Here is a 23,080-nt window from a genome sequence, read left to right as displayed (position 1 = left end):
CTGTGTGCAGTAAAAATGTCAGGGCACAGTTGCGTTTGAAAGCTGTTTATCATAATAGTACTGACTTGAATTACCAGGACATTCTCTTGCAGAAATTATCCCTCAGGCACATGCAAGTCAGTACAGATTTCTGTGAACTTTCTTTTCTGTGAAGGGTGGTGTAAAGCTGAAAACAGTTGTCATAAAATTTGTCAAGCAGCAGGGGGAGCAAAAGAATCCAGAGCCTGCCTGCAGGAAAACTGTGACTTCACGTCTTCTGACATAATTGGTTTCTACAGATTTAAGTCTCTCCCTCCCTTCACCAACTTTCCTTACAATTCAGAGTGATGGAGCACCCCATTCTTCAGAAATAAAGCTAGGTCCAACAGCTGCATGATGGATGGACTCTCTGATAGCATTAGCACGATGCCACAGATGCTTCTCCCCCAGCTGCTGCTGAAAATACTTGGGTAGTATTTTCAACTTCACAATTTAGTCATTTTCTTCTGTCTTAAGTTTTCTGCAGCACTTGCTGTTTCCTATCACGATTGCAGTGCTTGAGCAGAAACATGCTGCAGGGACGATTTTTGACCCTTCCTTTTCTGCTTGCTCCAGCTATTTGTGAGAATAGACTCTTTGTGTGAAACCTGAACAATCATGAAGGAGACATCAGTCTCCACCTCACTGCACCAAACAGAAATCCTTTGTTCTGGAACAAAGGCTCAGTGCGGTTCCACAGATGGGAGAAGGCCCCGGGCTCGCTCATGAGGATTTTATAAAGTCAGCCTCTGGTGGTCCAGTATCTTCCTGAACAGGCAGGAATCCATGTCTGAAATAATCTTTACTGAAGTAAGCCTGACCTTGAAACGGTAAAAATCTTCAGCCAGTATTTCTGCCAGTATTTAATTTCCAAATGGTTATTTTTGTGCCAGCAGCCTGAAGATAAAAAAAAAAATCTGGGAGTTCCAAGATGGGCAAAAATCAAAGCAGTGAAAACAAGGTCACTCACTAGATGTATTATTTTAAAAGCTGTCCTTGGCATCCATATAATAGCTGATAGTAAAGTAAAAAGAATGTAGATTTAGTCTTCAAATTTAATGCTTTTTTTTTTTAATGTAAAAGTCCTAGATCAGATGTGTGATAGCTTCTCAGTATAATGAGGCTGTAATGAAGCCATTGATAAAATAAGACAGGGGAGTGTGGAGGAAATCTATTCCTCTTTTTTTATTGCTCTTCGTTGTATACTCATTAGAGATAATGACAATGAACCCAGTCACCCAGTGAAATTCAGGCACTGGCACTGTCAGCAGCTGGGGCTGCATCCTCTGAGAGGGAACTGCTTCTTAATGTGACATTTCTTCCTGTGGTTTTTACTGCCCTGGTTCTATTATCCCGTGGCTTCAATAATGCCCAGTTGCAGCCTTTGGTAATAAAGCAATGCAGGGACATACGGTGAAGACAGCCAATAAAAGACAGGAAAAAAATGAATGAACCTTGAACACAGTGGCTTCTGCATTGGCTTAAACTTTTGCCTGCTTTATATCCTACTGGAAGTTGCAGGTATATATAGTGGCAGCAAAACAAAACCTAAAAGTGGAAAGTTAAATAACACTGTGCAGCACTTCAGAAGAAAATAAAGCTTGTAATGTTTCATAATGCCAGTTACTAACCATGACTAAGCCCTGCTTTGTTACAAGAAGGTACTCCTGAAAGCAAGCAATAAAATACAGGGGAAGAACTATCTGGAATGGAGGGAAACACTGTAGTGGCTGTTCAGCATGATAAGGGGAAATTAATAACTCTCATACATAGAAAAGAAGATACTTAGGGAAAATCTCCTGCTGAGGAGAGTTGTAAGCATGACAGGGGAGGAAGAACTACTGCTTTAATCTGGACAAACCGGACGATGTGCTATGAAGTACAGTCGCTATAAATTTTGTGCAAGAAGAATGATAGGCAATATTAAACCATGATTTGACGTTGTGTGATGCATTTAAAAATTTCAATTATTCCTCAAACCATCTATAGTCAAACTCAAATTTCTTAATAAACAGAAAAATGCTCTTGCTCACATACTCATGCTCAGCTTCAGAAAGCACCAAAAGCTTGTCCTCGTTAACAAAGTAATGCAACCCACTTTAAGAAAGTTGGCTCTTAAGTATTTTTCCATTTTTAAATTACAGTGCAATTACAATGCTGCAAAACTCTTGCTCATGTCTCAGGCCATGTTTATTACAAAGCAAACACCTCAAAAACTTCTAGAATTCACATTTTTGATTTCTACAGAGTAACTTGAGAAGTGCAGTGTTATAGTTTGGGTGGAGCACAATGGACACAGATAATCAAGCAGGGAAAGAACTCATCACAGTGACTCCTGTCTTCCCATCTTCCCTGATGTGGCTAATCTGTTTCTTCTAGTGAGGCAGAAACACTGCAGTAGTCAAACCCTCAAGACAGAAGAGATTAATAAGGTTTACAGCTGGATGTCTCATTCCATTCCCTTTTTGCAGAAAGGATGAGGCCAAGGGAGTTTTAATTACTGCATTTTCTTTTCAGACTGTGATGCTGCTCCCTCTACCATGACTCATAAATTCATGATAAAAACGAAGCTTTGTCAACTTTGATCCATTTGGAACTACCTGTTCAGCTGCTGGACACTCTTGCACCCTCACTGCACAAAGACCATGTGTTTGGCTCTCTCATTAATATTAAATATCCTCCTTCATATCTTCCTTCCTGACACCTTTCCCAATTCCCCACTTTGCCCTGGTGAGCCATCTTCTGAATGTCTAATATCAGTCATTTATACAAGAGAGGAGATGGGCAAGAGGGATGGTTTCAGCACCACATACAGGTTAGGTGTAAAGCACTAAGAAAAAGGAATGCCTAAAACAAGGACCTCAGAAATCACAATTTTGTTCTGAAAATACTTTCTTCAGCTTGTGAACGGGAAAACCAGCATTAGTAGCTTGGAATGTATATAACTATGAGAACAACAGATGTTGTAATAACTCAGCAATTTTCTCAGGTAGCAACGCTCTGACAATTACAGAGGGAAACTGTGGCACAAATCACAAGGAAATAGAAACAGGAGCTCTTGTTTTTCCTTGTACCCCTTTACAGCACCTGAAACACTTGAAATCACGCGGATGAGGCAGATACTTGTTGAAAGGACTTTTGTGTAAGAAGGACAAAGAAAGAATGCAGTAAGAGCCCTGACAGTCTCTTGAATTGGTCAGAATTCACAAATCACTTTGCTCTGCTCTAGGTTGATCTTTACCAAACTTCATCACTTGTGAACACGGAAACTTTCTCATTCTGTTTGCTAAAATGGATGAAGGTGAGGGCAGAAATTCTGGCATTTCCATTTCGTCTTGGTATCTGACAGTCTAACAGTGATTTTTTCAACAAAAAATAGTGGTAACTGACCTTATTTTCCCTGGGAAGGGAAAAAAATATATATACTTTTTTTTTTGTGGAAAATACATTCACATATACTGCTTGTGGAGAATTCTACTTTCAAATACTACTTTGAACACCCTCCAGATTCAGCAAGGCTGCTTGAGGCAGCTAAAAATTAAAACTAATCTCATCAGGTCCTGAACGCAATTTACTGTCTCTTAGCCTTGAAATAAGATCTTTCAGGTGTTTCGTCTCCAAAGATAGTAAGAAAGGGAAGCGTATATTGCTTCTGTAAGTATCATGACTCATTCAGTGCATTCAGTGGCTAAATGTCAGTCTGTGTTGGATTCCAAAATCAAACCGCAAGAGATTCATACTGCAGGGAACTGCAGTGCAGCTGTACTGCCCTGTGGACATTCCTTTTTTGCCTTCAGAAGGTTTCAGGAGTGAAACATTAACACGCTCCTTGGTGTTTCTCAACATGCAAACATAATTCACACTATTATTAACACAAGCAAAGGGTGCCTCGTAAGAGAGCAGTCAGTCTCGCTGCAGAGGTGCACATATCTTTAACTCCCGACCTTTATCAGCAATTGCTTTATGTTTCACAGTTCAGCAGGACAATGTAGCTGGAAACCAGTGTCTTATATATACCAGTCCTACTATGTATACTCTGTAATGGGAAAATAAGCTAATAGGTAAATGCAGAAAGTGATATGAAATGGTTTATTTTTAAAGCGATAGATTGAAGATTTGACAGAAAAGAAGGGCCTTGAGTAGTTCTTGGTGTACCTCAAAGGAAAAGTTTAGCTGTGAGACTGATGGATGGGAATTCACCTGGAAATTAAGCAGCTACTGAGTAAAAAATATCAGGTAGCTGCATAGCATCAGGGAGGGAATATATCAATAAAGCAATACTAATGCAGTGATATACTGGGTTGATATGAATGTCCTGTCTTCACTCATATGAGTTCCAACTTTATTTGCCAGTGCCTATGTTTTACTGGCTGGCGAAGCCCTGCTGATAAAAGGACAGTGGAATCAGCACATGGCGTCCACTTGGCACTTCACAGTTCTTGAACTGTCACTACCAAACCCAAAGTAAGAGTGCAAAAGGTTAGGCATCTGGAGTTACCTAACAGACAAGACTTCTCAGCCTGAATGAAAAATGGCTATTTCCACAGCAATTGGCTCCAAATCTTACAGAATTTAGAGATAGACAGAAGGCAGCACGTACTAAGTCCTGTATTCCACACTTTAGTTATTTTATGTGGGGAATTTTTCTTGTGGATTCTTTGTTCTTGATTAAACTTTTCTTCTTGTCTCCTGGGTGCTTGCTGCTTAATTATAGGCGATAACCAGGATGACTGGAGGTTGATGGAACAGCCCATACTAAACTATCATCAAATGGGACAAAGACTTTCCTCCTTCCCTCGTCACAGCTGAAACTGAGTTATCCCATCACAGGGCACCAGCAAAAGAAATCCTGTGGCTGTGGAGCCCCTTCTGCTGTATTAAGGCTCTGAGAGGGTTCCTTCAACATCAGTGAAAAACCCCATGGTTCCTGGAGGTCTGTCCCACTTTTCTGTCCATGGGTAGAGGGGAGATTACAGATGCACATGCAAAAATGTTACATGTGTTGTATTAGGCGAATACAACATACATGTTGCACTTTAAGACCTCTGATGGCTATGTTGTAATATAAAAATACATATACTTGTATATAATTACATTATATATAGTCATATATGCTAGATACATATTCATAATTACATGTCCTTTATGATATAAGATGAATAGCAGTTCATGCTGCTGTGCTACCAGTTGTAAGCACTAGGGAGCTGACACAGTGCCTGCTTCTTGCTCTTCCTAAGGGGCTCTTAACTTTCAGCAAATGAAAAAGAAAGCAGACATTTGCCAATAGTACCTTCCTAAACTACAGATGCTCATCAGCAGGAGCCCTTAGAAATCAGTAAGTGCTTTTCCCCTGTCAAAAGATTATGTTGATTTATGAATGTAAATATTACATTTTATTTAAAAAAAAAAGAAACATTTTGTTATAGAATACAATAAATGTCCCAATATATGATTTAGAATGTAATATTGTAAATATTACATTTTAAAGCTATCATCATTAGATCCTCGAGTATGAGCAAACCTGGTTATAAAGTAAGCAGCATCTTGACATGTATTGACACACACATTTTCAGCTCTCGGGCTCAAACATACAAGCCAGTAAACTGACCAGCCATTTGTTTCCAAGTATGTTAAATTTACACCTTCAATACTGTGTAGGTGACCAGACATTTGAATTTGGTAGTCAAAACCCAACTGCTGTAAATCAGTCCGTACAGCCTAAGTGCCTAAGCCTTCAGGTTAGTTGAAACTTCCAGGCAATTTTCTCCAAAACAAAAAATGGGTTTAGTATTTTCACTAGTTTGTGATTTTTATCAAGTGCTTCTGAAATTTGTAAGCTTTGCATAAAATACACATGCATGTGTGAGCGTAAATGTGAAAACTTTCTTCCCACTCTTATCTTTCAGCCTCTTGGAACAGAATGGAATGAAGAACCAAAGATCAAGCTTAAACATCTGAACCATGTTTCTTAAGTGGTGTCGGCTAATTAAGTATAATATGGCATTTTTACGCTATCACCTTCTTTCTTTAATCAACCTAATAATTTCTGAAAACTGCTACTCTTCCTGTTTGTTTGTAACGGTTTGTCCATTAAAAAAGATGCAAAGCAGCACTGACATCACTTTTACACAATAGCATTGGTATTTTTCACAATAGCATTGGTACTATTGTGCCTAAGCTGTAAAGAGCTTTGTGCTGTTTCTAGTAAAACAAACGTTAAAACTGCTCAGCTCTCCTCCTATGCATTAATTTGGTGACAGACAATGAACGTGGCATGGCGCACTCAGCCTGCCACCCTCGGCATTGGTAAGGGAAAAACTGGTAACACATGAGTGCTCAAAAATCTGAAGATGCAACTGGCAATACGTTCTTGAGTACACCTTACTTAGTAGAAATCATGCAGCTAATTGGAGCTGTTGTTTGAAAATGCATCCTTAAAGCACGTGGTCTGTCCCAGCTGGGGCTGCTTGAAGAGGAAGCTGAACTGAACAGAGTAGTTCACTAACACACACTCAAAGAAATGATGGCCACTTTTCCAGTGTTAAGGGAGCAAAACAATAAACACAACTGGCAGCCTATACTGTTCAGGAAAAACTGACTGCAACTTTTGTGTCATCATGGAAGACCTACTTTGAAAGAGTTCAACTGTGAAACAGGGACAGGATTTAAAGAAAAAAATAAGAAAGAGAGAGAAAGTTATGTGGCATCAGCTCTGTCTTCAGGCTACCCTGGACAACCCTTGAATTATGCACTATCATGTCCAAGTTCAGAGATACTGCTGCTATTCTGAGAAAAACCCTTGTTGAAGACCAGTCCATTTGCTGTTAATACTGCTGCGTAAGCCAGAATTGCCTTAAATAGCTCACTCGTCACATAGCCTGCCCCTCTAGGCACATCTCACAAGGGAATGCTCTCCTCAACAGAACAAAGCTTTTCTGCAATGGCAAAGTGCAGTAATTCAGCACTTGGAAAATTTATTTGGAGATTTCTGCACTGTACTAAGACTGATGCAACTCACAACTGCAGGATGTGTAGTACAAATGCACCAGTTCTCATTCTCAGGGGCCCATGTCTTCACTTAGTTTACAACTGCACAATGGCTGACTTCTAGGGTCATCTGAACAGGTCTAGCATTGAACTAAAATGTTCAGCTCTTCAGCAGCCTTATCTAGGAATGGCTGCAAGATTGGCATTTGGAGCAATATCTCATTCATAGACAAAAGCATTTTTGCCAAAGGGTCTTATGACATTGAGAAAGCATTATGACAAAGCAGCATTATCCACACTCTCTAAGCCAAGAGTAAATTATCAAGTATGTCTTATTTTCTAAAATCAGAACTACTCACTTAATTTTATGGGCAAGACTCTTCAGCTGAGTCTCTCACCTCTGCTATATAGATTGTACATTCAATTACACAGCTGCACAAATTATGACTGTTGGAAGGAATCACTGCTTGCTTACAACTAAAACCACATCAGTATAACTAATTATATCAGCTCTTTTACATATGGGTAGTCCAATGACTTCTATTTCCAGCCTTCACATAAAACAGCGTATCTAGACTTTTTTTCACTAGGCAATACAACTAATTTCCATTTTTTGAAGAGGCAGCTTTAGCACCAGCCTGGAGCTTCAAAAAAACGAGACAATCCTTATGCAGACACTTTTGCACGCTGCCCAGTTAACTCGGGAAGCCGCAAGTGCAGCCTTTCAGATCCTACGGACATCTTAAAAACAAAATCAAAAACAGAACTATGCATTTTATTATACTCCGGACCAATACTGTCACTGTCAAGGGTGAAATAATGTATCTGCTTGGTTTGGAGCATGTCTTGTACAGGCATGACTGGTCTTTGGAAGGAGATGGGATATTTTTCTTCCAAGTCTATGAAATAGGTCTTCAATGACTGAGAGGTTTCACAGGCTTTTACACTGGGAAAACACCTTCCTACGTGATCACTGCTCATATTAAAAGTTTGACTACTACAATGGTTAATGGAATTTTTTTATCTTTCCATCTTCTGGAAACCTTCTATAGATCATCCAGTGAACAATGGATTCATATAACACGTCTAAATGTTTGTCTTGTTTTGACCTCTTGAACAACCTAGAAGCCTGTTTCCCGTTTTCCTTCTGATTCGAAATAAAAGGATGCCACCAACAGTGATGCCAGCAGTTTACTGCTATCCATTACAATAGAGTCTTGCCAGGAATACAAAATTACTGATGGTCATGGGAGCTCAGCTACAGTGGCCATCTGATCTAGCTGCAACAGAAGGAAATTTGAAGTCCAGTTCCTTACAGGCTATGGTACACGGTAGCTTGACTCATAGCTCCACTGAGCTTGATGTGCTGAAGCATTTGTGACTTCTGGCCCTTGAATCAAACAGAGTCTTTAGAGCTCATGTGACTGTTTTTCCTCTCTGTCTACTGACAAGCAATCCTAAGAATTTCTCACTAGTAGGCAAAAATAGAGACAGGACAGAAAAAGCTATGGACCTCAAAAGTGTTTCTGGAATGTCAATGAGGACAAATCTCTCAGGATGAGCTTATGAAAGGACTGCCCTTGAGACCTATTGGAGTGCGTCCAGAGGGGGGCCACAAAAATGATTCAAGGGATGGAACACCTCCCTTATGAGGACAGGCTGAGAGAGCTGGGGCTGTTCAGCCTGGAGAAGAGAAGGCTCCAGGAAGACCTAAGAGCGGCCTTTTGGTATATAAAGGGGGGCTGTAAGAAAGAAAGGGCAGACTCTTTAGCAAGGTCTGCTGTTACAGGACAAGGGGAATTAGTTTGAAACTGAAAGACAGGAGATTTACACTGGATATAAGGAAGAAGTTTTTTATGATAAGGGTTGTGAAGCACTGGAAAAGGTTGCCCAGAGAGGTAGTGGATGCCTCATCCTTGGAGACACTCAAGGTCAGGCTGGACAGGGCTCTGCGCAACCTGATCTAGCTGTAGATGTCCATGTTCATTGCAGGGGAGTTAGACTGGATGACCTTTAAAGGTCCCTTCCAACTCAAACAATTATGTGATTCTATGATTATTAAGGAGAACTTCTGAAAAAATATCCTGTAACGTTATACAACAAAAGCAGTGATTAAAGGTTACTTTGCAGCAAGTGGTACTGGTAATGTGAGAAGCAACAAGTACATTAAGTGCCCGGAAGATTCAGGAAAATAATCAGTTCATAGAAGGCTTTCAGACTGAAATAGTATTCTCAGAAAAATGTACGAAGAAGAAAGCTTTTCCTCTGTGATCTTTTCCTTTATGATTTCTGGAATCACCAACAGATCTCAGGGGAGGTTCCAGCTATACAGAACATCACCATGCATGGACCTCAAATCTGCTAAATCTGCTAATGACTGTCATGGAAAGTTCACAAGGGAAGGTGGTGGCTTGACTGGGTCCCAGTACCATGGTTATCATCTACTGTATTATTTTCACTATACCCACCCATTCACACTGTGTGATTTTTGTTCCGTGATTATCGTTTCGCTGCTAAAAAGACGTGCAGAAACATTTCTCCTAAAGATGTAATGTGTGAATGTGTGCAAGCTGGTATCTGAAAATGCTGTGGGTTGAACAAAACTTCATCCTTAAGCCTAAACACAAGCCAGACTTGTGATCCACGGATACTTGTATCTGTGTTACTTCTCATTTAAGATGAAAAAGTGTACCCCACCAGTCATCCCTCAGAGGAAAGCTCAACAGTCATCTCATGTGATTTTCCTATCTCTTAAGTTCCACAACAATCTCCAACAAACTGGCAGCAGGCGCTGACTTCATCTGGTACTCTCACAGCATCTGCAGTAATTTAGTAGTCTGCTGCACCTATGCCCAACTGCAGGCTTCACAGATGAATTAAAAAAAAAAAAAACAACCCAACCAGCCTCTGATTTCCTACCTCTAATATTGCAAATATGTGCCAGTATAGCACATTACAGATTTATTTAATAGAACACCATAGTTTAACCTACCTGATAAGTTGATATTTTTAAGAGCATGATCAAAATTGAGTAGATAAAAAAAAATCTGTGATAGTAACTTTCAATTGTTTGGTTATTTTTGTTATAAAACAACAAAAACCTAATGGGAGGTTTAAAGAGGACTTAAATGAAAAGGCCGATATATTCCCTATAGTATTCAGGCCTTGAGTTATTGCTATGGATTTCATCTCCCTTTATGCTTTTTTAATGCTAGGGTAGATACTTCTAACTGGAATATGAGAATTAATCTCTCTAGATGGAGTACAATCACTCGCACAAACCTAGCAAACTACAGAATTCAGCCCTTATAATTCTTCCCAGCACAGACATGACTTCGGATCCTTTAATCAGTGTCAGTACCATCTTTGAGGCTCCCCTTGTTAGCTCATTTGCTAGTCAACTTTTAGGCAAGTAGCCCTAGCATGGAAGACTAGTGCCCTGTGAGGCAGCAGGAAATAGCCATGGCAGTTTCAACATGTGCTGCCTTTCCCATTATTCACAGTCAATTTTGAAAGCCAGGGGACAGGCTGGCAATCCATACTGCATAAGACAAACGTATTTTTTTATTTTGCTGATGAGCCAGTTATCAGAAGTTTTGTTCATTAAAAAAAAAAAGAGAAAAAAGAAAAGCAAATCTCTGATATCTCCTTGAATGTGGCTGCTGAAATGGAATGAAAAGTAGTGAGCAGAATTAATCAAAATAACTGTAGTCCATAAGATATGTACTCTGAGTTAATCAATGCTGATTTTCTTAGTCCTTCAGTACTATGGTCACCTCCAGATAAAAGCAACACGTTTAGTAAGAAAAGTCACATTGTTTTTTTAAACTACTAGAGCTTTTGACACTAGGTTTAGGGGGTAAGTTCCTGGTTTAGATGAAAGCCAGACAGCTGAACAAAGGTTTCTTACCGTTAAGGACAAAGCCATGCACACAAAAGTGAACTTCTTGATATGTGTCGCTGTGACGGTGCTATTGGTGTTCACCAGTTTATTGCTGGGGTTATTCTAGGGTGAGAGAAAGAGATAATAAGCATTAGCTTGGCTCCGGACTACCAACAAGCTAACAGCAACCAGGGTCATTGTGTTCCATCTGACTGTCTGTGTGCACGTATGTCTTTTTTTGCTTGCTTGCTTTTCAATCTAGAGCTTTCCGAGTACTGTGTAGCGCCACAAAATATTTTCTGCTCAAACTGACAGTAGCTGCTCCTATGGTCACTGAGGGATCAGTAATGTCCCTGGTTTTCTAAAGAGTAAGTCCTATTTAACACATTCAGCTTTAAAAAAGAATGGTAACTCTTTCTAAGAAAATTCCATCTGATTTTTTTTTTTAACGAAGTTTAAAGTTTGTAGCATGTTTTCACAGGAAAAATGGGATTCCATTCCCTTTTAGTCCAGAGTGATAACAAATCCATATATGCTTGTAAGTACCCTTACTGATCCAATTAAGCAAGGAGGTAATATAAACAAAGCTCCTTGAAACAGCTGGCTCTGTTAATGCAGTTTAATGAACAGAACATAATTAGGACTATTAGATGTTCCACCTTGAACATGGGCTCTGTACTCAAGTACACATGGCAGTGAAGTTTTGCTTAAAACAACAAAAACCCTCCCCTAAAAGTCTAATGCACCAAATGAAGCTGAAGATTTAAAATTGCCCTTGGGGAACACATTAAAACAAAGTAAATGACCTGTGAAAGAACAGGAAGAGATACCAAAAGCAGGGCACCATTAGGAGCTCTGTAGCAATAGGGTGTTGGATCATGTACTGCATTTACCCTGGGGCTGTTTGAGATACACTTGTTTGATACCAAACTGGTAAGAATGGTGGTGAGATGCAGCACCACACTTATTCATCCTTGTGTGTCTCAAGTAGAACGTCAGTATTTGTCACATGGCCATCTTGCCTTACTGAAGTTACTTGTAAGAGAAATAGGAACTGGCACAGACACATCTTGGGAATGAGCTCTGTGAGAAGTACACCACTACACACACATTTGAGTAGTTGATGGAATTTTGTGATTTAAAGATTTTGTAGCAATTGGTACCATGATGGCATGTTGACGGCCTTACTGTCTCAACTAAATATCTACTTGGAAACTTGAGCACATGAAAACTCCTGATGTTTGCACATAGACAAGCCAATCTCCAAAGCAGGAAGCTACCCTAAAGCCTGCCCTTTTGGGGTACAGGTTATGAAAACCTTCTGTAAATATTTTCTTTATGAGTATACCCTTATTTCTTGTGTTTTTGAAGAATATTTTGTTATCAGTGGTTTCCACATATGTGAGGATGGGCCTTGTTTACATCACTCATCACAGTTTAAACAAACTGCTGCATGGCTCAACTTTCTCACAGGGCTAAAATGACAGACAGTAAAAAAGGCACATACAAATCCAGCCATGTAAAAGGGCTATGATGAAGGAGAAAGAGCTCTCATTTGTCCTATCTTGCTGCTGCTAACACTGCCCTTATTTTATTCTGACCTTTGCTGTGACTTCTGCCCACACACTCTTTATTACCATCTCTTGCACACTGCTTAGCTCTTGAATCAAAGCACCATACAGATTATAGAGTAAAAAAAGTATCCATTGCCATCAACTTATCAGTTAAATAGTGTTCACAAATCATCTCATAGTCACTGTTGCTGCTCTGGATCAGGTGGCACAGTCCTTTAAGGATAATGATATTATCACGATATATTTTCAGGCTGGATGGGGCTCCGAGCAACCTGATCTAGCTGTAGATGTCCCTGTTCATTGCAGGGGAGTTGGACCAGATGATCTTTAGAGGTTCCTTCCAACTCAAATGATTCTATAATTCTATGATACTAAATCAACAGACAGCTCAGAACCAGGATACTCCTGTTTCCTTTTAGCAAATTAGTAGTAACCCTTAACTTGAAGGTAACTGCTAGGCCATGAGGATGTTCTGGATACAGAAGCATGACTCTGCACCTCTTACATATATGAACAGAAGTAACCAATTTCCTTTGAAGACAAAAGTCTGACTTCTCCAGTATAGGCACTGACGAGGGGCATACTTTCTGGATCCCAAATCACATCAGCCAGTTAAGGCAATTCAGTGTGCTTCTGGTGGACATCAGCATCACCAGCTTGCTGAGTAACTGACAAAAGAAAATGGAGTTCACACGCATGCAAACTGTTTCAACAACTAAACATCACAACTGGGGTTTTATAAAGAAATAAAAACAGGTTCTATTCGGACTCTTCTGAGAAAGCCTTGCTTGAAGGAAACGAAGCTTTTGAAATGCCTGGTGATACATGAACGATGTGTGACCAAGGTTAAAACAATTCTCACAGTGATTTAAAAATAAAACAACACTGTGGGTTTCTGGTTTGTCATCATCTGAAAGGCACAGTGGAGGCATTTGCAAACATGGTTCCCAGGATGAGATACCCTTTATATTGTTGCTACTGCACTTAGCATCTTTTATGCCAAAGTGTTCTTAAAACATGCAACTAAAATCCCTGTTCCATACCTTTTTGGCAATTAGATCATTTGTACCTTCCTGTGCCTTATCTTAACTTTTTCTTCCTCACATTCATTCCTCTCTCTAAGAGCTCTAAGAGAAGTCTTTTAATTGAAATAAACTGACAAATCATGGTCTAATCCTGCCACATCTTAGCCAGGAGTGCATCTTCTAGCAGGCAAGTGAGATCTGGGTTTAAGCCTCTTAATTACTGTTAATTTTGCAAGGCAATAGTTTGAAAGAGATGTGCATTTGGTTGTAGCTCATAAGACATGAGGTTAGCAGCCCCTGTGTTTCCTGTTCCAAACCATTTTTATTTTGCAGTCTATTGGTTTTGCATTCTGCAGGTTCTTTTCAGCAGCATGACCTCTGAGAAAGTCTGTATGTTGTATTTCTTCTGACATGTCAATTTACCTGCATGCAGGCAAGTTTGGAAGTTAGGACCTATTTGACTTTTTTTATTTTTAAATTCTCCTTGGAAATATGGATCAAATCAAATGGGGCTTGCTTCAGTTAAGTACATCCCTGAGCAAGCAAGCATGTTTATCACTAGTATTTGGAACCAGAAAGTTCAGTTGATATAACTACTTGATAAATAAAGAGAAGTAGAGGAGCTGGCATTTGAAATAAAGTATCACAGAATGTGACTGTTCTTCACACAACTTACAGGTTAGTGACTACCAATTCTAAAACACAGAAAAAGAGTCTAAACAACATCAACTTTGGTTATGTTTTCACTCTGCACTCTGTTCCAGGAGTAATCCTTGCATTAATCACATCATTTGCCAGGAGTAATCCTTGCACTAATCACATCATTTGCCAACAAAATTCTTCATAGACTCAGTCAGCTAAGTCAATGCTACTAAAATAACGGTTTATCTGTGTTGTTGCCAATTTAAGAGACAATCTTTTTTATATATTAATATATACAAAAGAACCCAAGCCCAGGTCAGATAAACTTCATAATATAAAGAACAAGCTGACTGGAACAGAGACATGAGCTCCTTCACTGCTGTATACTTTGTGAGACCTCATTTCATTAGCTATGCAGCTACCTCATAGTAAGTGAGGATTTTTTTAATCCTTAAAAAGCCAGTATCTATCTAATCAAAAGGTAGCTTAATACCTTGTAACACAGAGTTAAGGTTAAAATCATAAATTAGACAACAGCTTGAAGCTACTGAAAAACAATTCATTATAAATGGGATTATAAGAAAACCTTATTGGTGAGTCAAAGATCTGTAGATGACAAAAGAAAAAATAAAGAGAAACAAAACAATAGATGTCCATTAATATGACCCTATTTAATCTCTGGTTGCTCCATTTTTTAACTAATCTATTACACTTGTTTATGGAGGTCCCTTCCAACTCCAAGGGTTCTGTGATTCTATGATTCCATGGAGACATGAATTAACTTTCTTCATATCTGTTTGGCAGAAATTTCTCTGATATCAATGAAGCTACCCTCAAATCAAAATGTTGTAATGACGAAAAAGAGGAGGACCATGGATGTGAAACCACACTAGATGTATTTACTACATTCCTATCATGGGCACTCACCTTGTCAAAAGCTGGGTATACTGCTCTAATTTCTGTCAGCCAGCCATATGGCATGTGTCCCACAGGATAGGTAGCTGTCAGAATTGCCACCGCCTATGAAATGAGACAAGGAAACACAGACCTCAAATCTTTGAGCACAATAGTTACACTAACATAGTATGCCAACTTCCACAAATATTGCCACATTGACCTTGATGCAATGAGAAAATCAGGCATGAAACTGGAAGGTCTTCGCTTCAGGGGGGACGGCCATCACTCAGTCAGACATTTGGAGCTCAGGAAATCTATCATGCAATAAAGTTACATTACTCAGCTTTGCCACTTCACTGTCATGCTGATACTCAGGGATGACAGACACCTTGAGCTGATGTGTGCCCCTTGCTCAGCTGAACACCACCCTCCCACATTTATCCCAGGTCATTTTTATCCAGAGATACTTGAGTAGCAGAATGCATTATGGCCCTGTATCATTTTTCATAATCTTAATTTAGATAGATTTTCCTTTATTATTCATATGTAAAACAGTTTTAAGTAAGACTAATTCCAAAGCAATAGGCCTCAGTGGCTGACTGAAGTTGGGTATCTAACTGCTGTGGAGCACAAGGCACTTATGAGACAAAAGAAATGTGCTGCTCTGACTTTGAGTTAAGAAAGACTTTTAACTACTGCTTCGTATTTCACTTCCAAACTTTCAATGTACATTTTCTTGGTTATCTGACCACATTTTCCTGTTATAAATATAATTGCTGTCCTTGTCTAGTGAAATATCTATCCAAACACAGGAAACTGACTATGCAACAATTTGTTCTCTGTGCTGTTTTGAAAAAAACCCTGTTTATCAAACAATGTTATTGTCCTCTCTGTAGCTTCCATGGAAATCGATAGAAGGCACTGCTTTTGGAGCAACCTGTGTATATGACACAGAACAGCGGCACATAGGACTACTGGTAATTGTACTAAAACCTCTGGGATCAGAATGATCCAGAGTATAGCCATATGCTGAGCTTGAAAACCCAGGACACAGAAACTGTTCAGTGAAAAAATGTACTGGTCTTGTTGAGGGTGAGAAGCTGGTAGGCCTGGCAGAAATGCCCACGTATTTAGGAGTTTTCTTTTTCTTGACAGTATAGCTGAAAAGAGAAACACAGAGGCAAGTACGTGTAAATGATCATTTAAGTAATAGGGAACATTGACTTTCTCACCTCTGTGGCTGAAGAACTGCCACCTAGGTCCCGGGAGACAAAAAGGTTGACAATGGGCCTACTTATTCGCTGAGTTGCCAAAATTAACGCCAAAGGCCACCAGAAGCTCAGCATCTTCCTGATTGTAGCCTCTCCCTGGAGAAAACAAACCAACAAAAAATACATGGATTTGGAAAGAAACACAATGAATTGAATCAAAAGCACAGAGAAAGCATTTCTGCTTCTCTCACCCATTGTCAGTTTGGTGCACTCATTTCAGTAAGTTTAAATAGCAGGACTCTAAAATATATTCATTCATGTTAGTAATACTGATTCAAAAGAAGTTGTGTTGTGGATGTCAAAAAATAATGCATAAAGTACCCGAATAATTGTTCTGATTATTTATTAGGAAAAGGTATGTGAACTCCAATATAACATTCAAAGAAAAAGAGGAATTTTGAGACATTCTTCCCCATGAAATAAAGCATCTCCTTCGGTGCTGTCTTACAGCATTAGAAGGAGAGAGCTCAGCACTTGAGATGTTAAGCAGACTGCACATCAATACCACCTAATGCACTGCCTTATGAGGATTAATAGCTCTGCAATAGATTCCATCATCCCTTTTTAAACAAATATGGTTTTCCTTGCACGACAGAGCAAGCAAGCCCTTCACACATAGTGGTTTAATAGAGTCCTGTAACACAAAAAGCAGTTGAAAGTCACTTAACCACAACATCACCAAGTATTAAGACATACCCCCATTTCGGGCCCACTTCTGTCAGGAATGACATCATGTATGTTCCTGTAGTATCCCAGGCATAATGTGGTGCATCGGACAAGTGCTCCCATGTATAGGGACAAGATTGGGATCAGGAGAGGCTCCCTGCATTCCAAGTGACTGTGAAGCAAAATGGCTACAAAAACGACCTGCAGAGCAAACAAATAAAAGATGTATAGTTTGTCTGTCTGTTTCTTCAGGGATGATGTATCTCCTGTCTGACTCCAAGCTAGCCCGTCTGAGCCAACAACAACGTGTGACTATGCTATCTGACTTGCAGCATGTAGAAACTTCCATTAGGATTCTTCCCTGCATTTGGTCACACAATTGAGAATAATAAGAGTTAACATCATACAGAAGCTGTATAAAAAGTACTTAAAGGTATGGGCAGATGTCAGACTAGAGGCTATAAATAGGAGGCTGGCATGCAAGTCTGGTAAAGTCTGGCATCAAGCATGTGTATGAGTGTCACCCCTCCCAGGAGAATTAGGTATCCTGATATCAGCTGAGGCTGAAGACATGCTTCTAGTGTCAGCTTCTAAGCCTTGCCTTCTACATTTTTGGGGGAGCAAGTGAGAAAAAGTCAGATGTCTTAAAGTATTCAATTCAGAATTTAGAAACAGGAAGTCTTGTGTCATCCCAATTTTCTACTTTTCTGAATGCAATTTCAGGATTCCTTCATTTGCTCTTGAGCTGAGTGTCGCATTGACGTAACCAAAATGGAAACTATTGGGCTAATGAACAGCTCATAATTAAAACATGCAAAATTAAATGCTCAATCCAGAAAATGAAAGGAACTGATTAATACAGTATTATTCTCTTCTATTAAATAAGAGCTGATTGCGTGCCTGTTAAATTCCGGGTGTCTCTATATGGTGGGCACAACTGGGAAACCAACTGTGTTTGGTTTTGTGAACAGCAGCATCAGAAATAAGCCTGCTAGGACAAGCTGGCAGTAAAATGAATTCCAAGAAATATAAAATGCATTGTTCAGGGGCAGGTTCTGTCTTTCATTGCTAAAACTTAAGAAATGCTTAAATCATGCTGGGCACATGTTTATTAGGCAGGCCATGCTGTTTAAAAGGATTTGTAAAATAGCTCTTTTGAGCCCCACAAAAGAATTCTTCTTCAGTAAACTGAAGCAAAGTCAGTCACAAAATGTGCACACAAAGCTACCTAAAGAGAATTATCTACTGCTTGTGCACTTATTGCTTGTGTAGGGAGTAGATGTAGGTGTAGGGAAAGTTAGGGTGTGGAGAATCACAACATTTTGTCTTCTAGATTTGTTCTTGCTCTGTGCAATATTTTTTTTATAGACTGGAAACAAGATGACAGGTGTCTTTTTCTTCACAAGCCTGGCACCCCACTCACTTGTGAAAAGGCCATGCGTACCATGGCCAAAATAGGAATTCCAGTTTCTGTATTTAGGCGTAAATGACCTGACACGTATCTAGGGTCAGTCATGTCAGAACAAAAGCAGAGCTTAGGTGTTAAGGTCATTAAGAATAATTGGTATTATCTTCAGGGATTTAATGTAGTATTGTAGAGAAGTAGACATGCCAAACATAGAATAACAGCTGACTGAATGGTTTAACCTGATGTATAGTTTCCTCCTATTTTGTACAAAGAAAATGCTATGGAAAATTGAACTACGTGATACTGACCTCATAATTCCTTTGATGCTGTACTACTATTATACTCTTCCTTACCCAGTCACTACCTCAGCTGGTAATTGGACAGTACCATAACTGGTTTGCAGGCTCTGGGATCCTCCATTTCATAATATGTTTATAAATATTTAAAAAAGAGGGCTCAATATTGGTTCTCAAATGGTACAACACTGGACATCAGCAATGCATATGAATATTGTTCTGTAAGTGTGTCTCATACAAAGCAAGAGGATATTTATTGCCTCTCTCACAAATGTTCAAATGTTTGGCTTTCCCTGAACCACCCAGGCGGTATCAGCACAGAAAGCTTCTGCTGCAGTTCCAGGCTTTCATCTTTTGGTCCATTAGCAAGAGCAGTGATATAGAGGCACTCAGAAGACAGTTTACAACCACTGTGTTTCGCTAGATCAAACAGCATGTGCAAAACTGATGTGTGGACTGGATAATCAAGCCTTCGCTTCCCTACCTATGCACCTTACTCAGGATCACAGTACAGGAAAGTGTGAGGGTGAAGGTATGTGGGGGAGAAAGGTCTCTGTCAAAGTGATCCATCAGCCCCAGAACTGGTAGCAGTCATCAGCCTCTCTGTCTGACCTTTCTATTTCCCAGGAGCACAAGTACATAAATAGCTTGATTCTCAACCACCCCATCACAGTGTTTGGAGGTGCCAGAAGGTATGGCCTTAACCCAAACTGTTCTGGTTCCCTTCTCCTGACACTGCTTCAAGACTAACTTGATCCAGCCAAGTGAGACCAGCCCAAACCACAGCTATCTGCAAAGAGCTTCCACACAGTGGGGAAACTAGTGGAGAGCTGCACACGAAAGGTGACCTCCTCTGGTGTGCTGCCCATGGTAAAGATAGAAGTCAGTCTCTATGCAAAAGCATCAGTGCTTAAGAAACCATCTAGATCATAGCATAATGGAAACAGCGATGGCCAAGAGGAGCCATTACCTGAGCTATGACATCAGAGATGGAGGCACATCCAACCAGGAAACTGTACTTATGTTTCAGAAGAATTCCAGCATGGGTCCATGCCTGGGAAAAAAAAATAGAATAGAATTTGGGAACTGATTATGATATTTGTTACAGATTTCAGGTTCCAGAATGCTGTTTTCGGTATATTATATTATACACAAAAAACAGTAGCATCTCACATGAACCTGAGTAAACGTTAAGCCAGTAGCGCAGAGAAAGCACTGCAACACTTAGTTCCCCTTGGCCAGGACTAGCAGGAAGAATGGAAATAAACTTACTAATTGCATAGAAATTTCTGAGCAGGAGTGCCAGTAAGAAACTGCCCATTCTTAACAAAACAGGTGCTGCACAGGACAGATTATCACACTAAATAATCTAACAGAAAAGTGGCTCTTGTCATTCTCAAATTGCATGCATTTAAGAAATATAAAATTAATTGGCTAAACTGAGAAAACTGGAAAAGAAAACTTAATGAATCAACATCCTTTTATTGTCAGCTACTGCTTTAAGTGGAGAAAGTGGTGGAGGCATGCCACAGAAAGGTTATCATTTCCTACTTTTATATAGAAGTTTAGGAATGAAATATTGCTGCCATATTTTTGTTTATGTTGCGCCAGCCACAGGCAGTAAGCCTGGTGATCCAGAGAGCAGCAGCCCACGCACTTGAGATATGCTGGACTTAGCTGTGCTTGCCAAAATTGATGTTGACAAATATCTTTCCAATAAATTTGCTTAGAGAAAGTACTGAGCTTATTCCTTGTGAGCTCTGCGAGTAATCTGAGAATGCCCAGTAAGTCCAACTCTTTCACTGCTAATTGCATTGAAAGAACACATATGAACAGTCTTTGTGGCCCATCACATGACGACTGATTAGTGCTTTCCAGCATGCATATACATTAACTCTGACAAGGAAGCTAAGGACTTTTACATTTGTCATGATCTCTGGATGGATTCCACCCAGATGCTTTTTCCAGGTAGCAGAAGGTGACACGTTCATGTATATCCAGAGCTACTCCTTGCAAAGGATATGCCTTCCTCCTGCAGACTTTCAGTTTCCCATCAAAGAACAGACTTTGCAAACTAAGGTCACCAAAGAAAAAAATAGTATTCATATTAAAATTCAGCTGTGAATCATGCACTCACCATGGCATCCATAAAAGGGAAGGCAGCAAGATAAAGGAAGGCCCTCCGAGTTTTACTTCCCACTGATTCATCCACATGGTGTAGCTTATTAATTATGTAATACCCCAAATCGCTATACGCTGTAGAGATATAAGAATAGGAATGAATAATAAAGGTTATATATGGATTCTGGGTAAGATGCCCCAAAGTACCTGAAAGAGGAGGATGCCTAGGAGCTCAGAGAGCATCCACTCAGTAAACAGCTGCAGGGGCTTCAGGATGTTACAGCCTCACCAGCTGCTATTTATCACTAAGGAGTGCTTTCACAATCCTTTTCCAAGTAACCTTTGGCAGAGGAGTGATAACAAATGGCTGGGTAGGGAGATGGGTATAATAAGTGCCACATCTGTTTGGTAAATGAACACACTGGTATTCCAGAAAATCTACCACTCCTTCATTAACTCAGAGCTCTTTGTTAGAAAAGCTGTTATCACCAGACACTGTGTATTTCATGGGTTATAGTGCCTTATAAATCCTGAAACCCTCTACTGCCACTGCATTCTGATGACATTACCTGTAAACCTGCCCAAAGCTAAAAAAGGAGTACTATGAATTGCAGAGGCACGCAATAAATCACACTCATTATGCCCTGTGAGTGCCTCTCCCTCACTGCCTAATGACCATCTCTAGTGCACTACACAGCTTCTATCAGCTGTTACTCTCCTTCCTCGTTTACATCTGGCGTCTCAGGAGCCACAAGTCAGAAAAGGGTGTTCTGCACTGCTGGAAATCACTGTATTTGCTGTCCATTTTCAATCTGAGGAGCGTTTTTAGTGCTGGTTAAAACACTTCTCGCCAGATCTCAGATCCCAAGGTGCTGGGTTGAAGAGAGAACTGTGACGTGGAATAAGGAAGAACTAGCTATGGCTGGTATCTCTGAACTTCAGGACTTGCATAATATGGCATAGTTCAGTGATCCAAACAGCTTTCAACTTTTTATAAATCATATTATAGATCTGCTTATTATCACATAGCTTCATCTATGCCCTTGAAATGGTTGTTAAAAGAATGATTGAGTAGTACAGTCAAACTCCCAACACAAGTAATTGCAAAATTACCTATATACCTGGGTAGTTCTACCTCAGTTCTCTTCTGTCTGTCTCTCCTAAGATAAAGATTTCCAATGTGAACACTTTCCCGTTTTTCAGTTTACAACAATTCTATTGTAATCGTACAGGCCTTATACAGAGTATTTCAGGAAAGTCATCCTTTCCATGAAAGCAGTGAAAGCAGGCCACATCTTTGGATTCACAAATACTTGCATTAGTTGTGCAATTCTATCAGTTTAGCCTATAACTAACTCTCATAACACATAAACAGCGTTTGGAAGCAACTAAAAAAGAGTTGTTGAAACTCATCATTGTTTCATGGTGGCTTAGGCATAGAGCAGCTAAATGGTTTATAGTACTGACAAGAGAGCAAAAAAACAAAAAAGATGTGGTCAAATAGCACTGGGAACAAGTGTGAGACTTAATCCAGACAGAACTGAGGTTCACACTACCCCAAATATGTTAAAATAGTAAAACCTCCCAGTTTCCCTATGCTGGTCCCTATGTACTAATGTTGGGCTCGCAGTATCTCACTTTACCCAGTAATCCTCAAGTTGGTGAGCTTTACTTTTGAGCCTTCCTGAAAATTGGACTTGTTTCCTTTCAAAAGGTATAGGGAGAGAACTTCACACCTTTTCTAAGTTCAGGGAGTCCAGCTTAGTTCCTTAAGCACTCATTTATTTGCTGCTCAGTCTAGACACAAATAAAACCACAGCCCCTTCTTATTTTCTGCACGAATATCTATACTCCAATTTTCACTCAGTATTTTGAAAACTTTCTGTTATGAATGGATTTTGTATGCTAACCTCTTGTGAAAATCTGCTTTTGTGGCAGGGCATTATATCAGTGTTTCTAAATTGACTTATCTGAATGAAAGAGAACAAGTTTGGAAAGCATGTGAGGCGAGCTACCTACGAGGGCCAGATTCACGGAGTTCTCTCTTAGGTCCTGCTGAAGTTGCTTTAAACTTCTCCCGCACAAAAGCTTAAAAACTTGCAAAGAACACACCAGTCTTATTCCCCACATGGAAACAAACAGAATCTGAGTCCAGGTGCTGGGGAGCCTGCTTTTGTAGAGGGGTCTCCATCAGTGCAATGATGGGAAAACATCACACTGCAGGAGTCAACATTTGTGTTCTCTACACACTCACCCTCTGGTCTTCTTTCCTGCTTTAATGGAGACTTTTAA

The 23,080-nt window shown here is 39.8% G+C and overlaps 1 protein-coding gene across 4 annotated transcripts in view; it reads right to left on the bottom strand.

The window, feature by feature from the left end:
* The window catches only part of ANKH (ANKH inorganic pyrophosphate transport regulator), a 103,470-nt gene that overhangs the window by 16,217 nt on the left and 64,173 nt on the right, over positions 1–23,080 (bottom strand). For all 4 annotated transcript variants that reach the window (XM_021389237.1, XM_021389240.1, XM_021389238.1 and 1 more), the window contains exons 3-8: positions 20,805–20,923; positions 19,638–19,721; positions 16,994–17,164; positions 16,259–16,393; positions 15,057–15,149; positions 10,916–11,011 (exon numbers count right to left, since the gene is read on the bottom strand). In XM_021389237.1, coding sequence (XP_021244912.1) covers positions 10,916–11,011; positions 15,057–15,149; positions 16,259–16,393; positions 16,994–17,164; positions 19,638–19,721; positions 20,805–20,923 — 698 coding nt within the window. The remainder of the gene's footprint in view (positions 1–10,915; positions 11,012–15,056; positions 15,150–16,258; positions 16,394–16,993; positions 17,165–19,637; positions 19,722–20,804; positions 20,924–23,080) is intronic.

The sequence above is a fragment of the Numida meleagris genome, chromosome 2 (genome assembly GCF_002078875.1).
Source record: "Numida meleagris isolate 19003 breed g44 Domestic line chromosome 2, NumMel1.0, whole genome shotgun sequence".
Classification (NCBI taxonomy): domain Eukaryota; kingdom Metazoa; phylum Chordata; class Aves; order Galliformes; family Numididae; genus Numida; species Numida meleagris.
The sequence above is the reverse complement of the archived record's forward strand: the minus strand, read 5'-3'. Positions and strand labels throughout refer to the sequence as shown.